We start from the raw sequence: 5,374 nt of genomic DNA, 5'->3' as shown, positions 1-5,374 counted from the left end.
GACCCGGGAGGGGGGCATGTGCTAACTGGGGGGTTCCCTGGCTCCCCCCACTTCCTGAGAGGCTTAATGCAGGGGGAGAAACCCACACTTGTAGACAGAACCCACAGCAAAGCAGAGACAGAACCTAAAGATCCGGTCACCCCAACCTGGGCCCTCCTAGCTGGCTGCACAGAGCCAGCCAGCTGAGCCACAGCAGCCAGGACTGTCAGCCTCCTCAGTGGGGAAACGGGGTGGAAGAGGTTCCTAACCTCACCGACCCAGGAGGGTGAGTTAGCACCTGCCCGTAACCAACTCAAGGGATGCTCTCTGGGTGACCGAGGCAAGGCACTGTGCTGGCCGAGCCTCATGTCCCCACAGGTGTGACGACAGGGCCGGGAAGACACTCAAGGTACCATGGGGCTAAGGAGAGCTGCGGGCTTCCACATGGCCTTTGGTGGCCTTAGGACAGCCCGCTGTTGGGCAAGAGGCAACAGGTCACCTGCCAGCCTGACCTGCCCACCCCAGAATACTCCAGCAAGTTCATCCGAGGTTTGGCCCAGGAAGGATGGGTTCTCCTGTGTCCTGCAAACCCTGGGTGAGGTCCACATGGAAATGTGTGACAGGCCTGAAGGTCAGGGGACAGGCGCTGTGACTGCTGGGCCTCTTCCCTAGATGCGATTCTTGGAGACCAGAGGCCACGGAGCGGTAACTGCTGACATGTGCTGACACGTGTTACCCCCCCAGTTGTGGGTGGGGATGTCAGACACGGGTCCCCTTAATCCCCAGGGACCCTGAGGTGGTGCAGGCCCACAGCCCTCTCAGGGATGACAAAAATGGGCGCCAGGGGACTGCAGACCCTGCCCTGGGCCACGCGGCTGGCCAGCAGAGCCCAGAGGGGAGAGCTGGCCCAGTCCCTGAGCCTGAACTGCCCTGGGTCTCGGCTGTGTGGCCCGGGGCTGTGACTGAGCCTCTGCTCTCATCTGTGGAGGGAGACTGCAGTGGTATCTATGCCCGGGGACAGCTGTCCCACGTCACACACGGCAGACCGAGTCCCTGGACCTTCAACACAGAACAACCTGCCCCACCCCTGCCCTGGAGAACCGTCAGGACTAGCCCGTGGCCCCAGCGGCCTCAGCTTCCTCCACTGCCAGGGCTGGGCCAGTGCTGTGATGCGCTTCTGGTTCCTGTTCCCACACTCTCTGCCTCTGAGAAGCCAGAAGGAAGCTGGAGGCTCACGGCTCTGCCGAGGCACCTCAGGGACAGGAAGTGCAAAGCACACCTCACGCCGAGGCGGCTTAGCCACAGCCACCTGCCGTCACCGCCCTGTCCACCGACGGGCTGACCAGGGAGCTGCGCCCCAGCTCTGCGGGAAGATGAGGCTGTACGAGCTTGCCTGTCACCAGCCCGTCCTCATCTCCCGGTACAACGGGTACGAGTTGCCCCTTGTCTCCGAACGGAAGGGGACAGCAGGCTCGTGAGGAGTGTAGGCTTACGGGTCCACAGAGCAAACTCACAACCGGGCCCACCTTCCCCTGATCTCCCCTCCAGGTCCTCGTTTTCTTTTCCGCTCAGCAGCACAGTGGCTCAGGGCGGTTTCAGAATACGAGTCACCCAGCCTTTCTAAGCCTCAATTTCCTTATCTGTAAAATGGGGATATTTACAGCATGGGGGGGTAGATGATGGTGGAGGAGGGAAACCCAACATTCTGCAAGGCTGACCCACGTGGAAAGGTTCTGAGTTCACGTCCGGAGACCTCATAGAACACACTGGAAATGTGTGTGCCTATGATCAAGGGCTGGGGTGGATCATGGCCTCAAGCTCCTGCTGGAGGGCCAGCAGGTGGCACAGTGGCTAAGGCACTGGACTCCCACACGGCCAGCTGTGGTTTGAGTCCCACACCTGGCGGCTTGAAACTCCACGCCAGGCGCGAGTGAGTGCATGCACAAAGGGCTAAGAGGAGGATGGAGGAGAAGGGATTACAGCATGGCCATCCCCCTGGTGCATGATTTCTCGCTTTCTGTCTCTCTGGCGAGCACACACACCCTCTAGCAAAGTCTCTTAAAAAAAATAAAAACAAACCTCTGCCTCTGTCTCTCTTGCTCATGGAAGAAATAAACCTGTATTTTGAAAAGCACTTGCAGGGACCAGCAGTTGGCGTAATGGCTATGCTGCTGGACTCCCATGTAGTCAACTGTCGACTGTGGTTCAAGTCCCAGACCTGGTGGCTTAAACTCATGCTGAGCGCATGTTTATGCGTGCCCAAGATCCCGAGGGGAGAATGGAGGAGAAGGAATTGTGGTGTGGCCATCCTCCCTGGGGGGTGATTTGTTGCTTTCTGTCTCTCTGTCTCTGTCTTTCTGGTGAATGCACGTGCCCTATAGCAAAAACCTCTGGAGGGGGCTGGGGAGCACCTGCCTGCCATGGTTTCGAGAGGCCTAAGATCAGGAGAGCAGTGGGACCTGTGCGTAAGTACGCACTCCGTGCACGCCGGCAGACCCCTGCCTGCAACTCTCAGTACAATCGTTCCTCCAAGACCTTCAGGTGTGGGTTCTAGCTCAGCGTTGGCTCGTGGGAGCAGTCTGCCTCGGCTCCCAAGTTCCAGTCCCCACCGAACCCTCAGGCTCCTTGGACAGGGCCCCACACCTGTTTCTCCTAACGGCAGTGCTCTCGGAAGAGGCCATTCTCACACACTCCCGCTTGTCAGTCTCACATGGGACTGCTGCATCTGAGCGAAGCTGGAGCCTGAAGATGGCTTGGCCTGCTGGGCCTGCTCCGCCTGTCCCCAGGAGGGCCTGGTCCCCTGCTGGGCTTCAGAGCCCTGCGCCTGCCCTGGACCAGCCTGGGGTGTGAGGGACTTGTGCTCTGGTGTGAGGGTGCTTTGGAGCTGGGGCTCCCCCTCTTCCCATCGGTGGGCAGAGAAACTGCTGAACTCTTGCCTGGATAGCTCCAATGTGAGGTCCTAACCTGCTGAAGCGGAACCCTTGCTTTTCGCTCCAGCTGCAGGAACCCAGGTGTGGCTAGCCCCTCTGCACTTGGTCTAGAAGCTGGCCAGCCTCACCTCTGGAGCCCATGGCCGGGGATCCTGAGTGGCTCTAACTGTGACACGGGCTCCGAGCGCCCCTCGTGGCCAGCTGGCTCCGTGTGTGAGTACACAGTGGTGCTCTGCCCGCTGCAAGGTACGCTATGCGTGCCACGCCCCATCTGCCGCTTAGCCTACCCCTCCAGGCCAGGCCCCTTCCTCACCCAGAGACATGAGCTCGTCGTCAAGCAGGGAAACCGAGGCACTGGGCTGCTCAGGGCTGGCCTGGCTGCCAGTGTGAGTGGGCATGGCTGGGTAGGTGGTGCCCGCAGGAGGGAGATCCAGGCCAGAGAGGTCCAGCAGGGCCGAGGTGCTCCCTGGGTGAGAAAGGAGAGTCCAGTAAGTCCTGGTGGGAGGACTCTGACTCTTGGAGACCAGGGCTTGTGACAACACTTGTCCCCCACTGTCCCCTCTGTGGCCCACGAACCCTTGTCTGGAGACTGCTTGCAGGGCCCTTTCTTCAGCATACGGTGGTGCTTCTGTCCAGAATGTATTTCCTTCTCACCTCTACTGGCAATCCTACCCACCCATGAAGGCTCTGCTTAAGCTGCTGCTCTTGGAGCCTCAGTGCCACTCCTCCCTAGCAGGGCCCGCACAGCCCATGGCCCCAGGGCTCACCTCACCCTCGCTGGAGCTGAGCCTGCCATGCTGTGTACTCTCCCACCCACCTTCTGTGAGCAGTCATTCCCTGGGGATGTCATCTAAGCCCACACCACAGGCCACGGGTGCCAGATTTGTGGAATGAAAGGAGAGCCTCCCTCGTCTGGCCCTCCTGCCACCACACCCCGCTCCCTCCCTCTGCCCCCAACCAGACTCCCTCCCCTCCAGCTGCAGGCTTGGCCTGGCCTCACCCCAGCTCCCTCCCTGAGGGGCCAGGGTAACCCTGGCAGGCATGCCGCCAGCTCTGGTCTGTGCCCCACCCTGCACTGCACTTTGGGCCTCGGCTGGCGTCCCTCCTGCCTCCTGCTCACCGGGGATGGGGCCTGTGGCAGTATCACCGTTGACCTCCTCGCCCCGCACCAGCTGCTTGTACAGGTTGATCACCTGGGTGAGGTTGTCATTGGCCTGCAGGATCTCCGCTGGAACAGACAGGAGGGAGCAGCCAGAATGAAGGGATGTGGGCCCTCTGGGCACCTCACATCCACAGAGCCTGCGTGTGGAGGGGAGGGTGGGGTTGCCCCATTGTGTCTACTCAGGCATGGGCCCTCTGCTACTCCTGTCACCTCGCAGCCTCCCCCCAGTCGCCCTCCCACCTGTCTGCATCCCAAGCACAGAACAGACCCCTGCGCTCAGCTCAGTGTCCGGGTGCACCAGGCCTCAGCCGGCTTCACCTATTCCTGCCTGCGGCTCTTACCAAGACCGCTCAGGAGGCTTCCCTTGCCCCCACCTCCCCGGCCCTCCCTGCTTATTTCTCCGTCACCTGCACCGCCATGGGACAAGCCGTCACTGTGCGCGAGTTTGGGTTAGTGTCTCTCTGCTCTCATTAAGCTACGAGCTCCACAAGCCGGCCACTGCCAGATCCCTGGGTGCTCAGAACAGTGCCTGGCATAAACCAGACCCGCACCAACGTTTGGCTCCTCGAGTGCCAGCACTTACAGCAACCTGGGCCGTGAGCCTCTGGGGGGGACCAGGCACCTGGCATGTGGGGGTGCTCAGAGCACTGCTGCCCCCCAGGGACCCTGGCTGCTACGTGGGCAGAGGTCAAGAACTGGTGTGGTGAGGCCCTGGCAGGAGACGCCGGGACCAGTTCGAGCTGCTCCGAGTGTGAGATCCGCTCTGGACTTCCACCTTCGCCTCACCGGGGAGGCCGCTGTGAGGCCAAGGCCCTCGGTCCCCCCTGCTCTGCTCTGTCACTCCTCTGTTCTGTGATCTAGGCACGTCACTTCCCTCCTGGAGCCCCAGTTGTGCAACAGGGACAATTACCCCTCCCCCCTGCAGGCTGTGGGCAGCAAGATGCATGCAAAAGGGCGAGGCCAGGGTCTCTCAGCCCTGGGAGCCCCACTCCCTGCTCCTTTCTTCCTCAGGAGAGAAATCAAGGTTTTCTCTGGGGGAAGGGCGCCCCCTGGTGGTGGTTTCTCCATCTGCAGAACCACACAGAACCATGGGGGTGGGAGGAGAGGGATGAGCAGGCCCTGAGCCCAGCGCCTGTTCTCCCCAGGCTCACCTAGGGCTTCGTCATTGTCTTCTGTGTCGCTGGCCAGTCGGAAGAGTGTGGGTCGCATTCGCTCACAACGCTGGTACAGTTCCTGGGGGCAGCAGAGTGGGGAGTGAGGGCGGCCAGGGCTGGGGGGGCAGGGAGTGGGGCGGCCAGGGCTG

At 61.3% G+C, this 5,374-nt stretch overlaps 1 protein-coding gene across 1 annotated transcript in view; it reads right to left on the bottom strand.

Moving 5' to 3' along the window:
• GGA1 (golgi associated, gamma adaptin ear containing, ARF binding protein 1) overlaps nucleotides 1-5,374 on the bottom strand; it is a gene marked incomplete in the record, with an annotated part of 27,037 nt that overhangs the window by 3,429 nt on the left and 18,234 nt on the right. The window contains 3 exon segments of the mRNA XM_027767358.1: nucleotides 3,223-3,375; nucleotides 4,030-4,137; nucleotides 5,223-5,304. Coding sequence (XP_027623159.1) covers nucleotides 3,223-3,375; nucleotides 4,030-4,137; nucleotides 5,223-5,304 — 343 coding nt within the window.

The sequence above is a fragment of the Tupaia chinensis genome, unplaced genomic scaffold, assembly GCF_000334495.1.
Source record: "Tupaia chinensis unplaced genomic scaffold, TupChi_1.0 Scaffold144197_1, whole genome shotgun sequence".
NCBI lineage: Eukaryota > Metazoa > Chordata > Mammalia > Scandentia > Tupaiidae > Tupaia > Tupaia belangeri.
The sequence above is the reverse complement of the archived record's forward strand: the minus strand, read 5'-3'. Positions and strand labels throughout refer to the sequence as shown.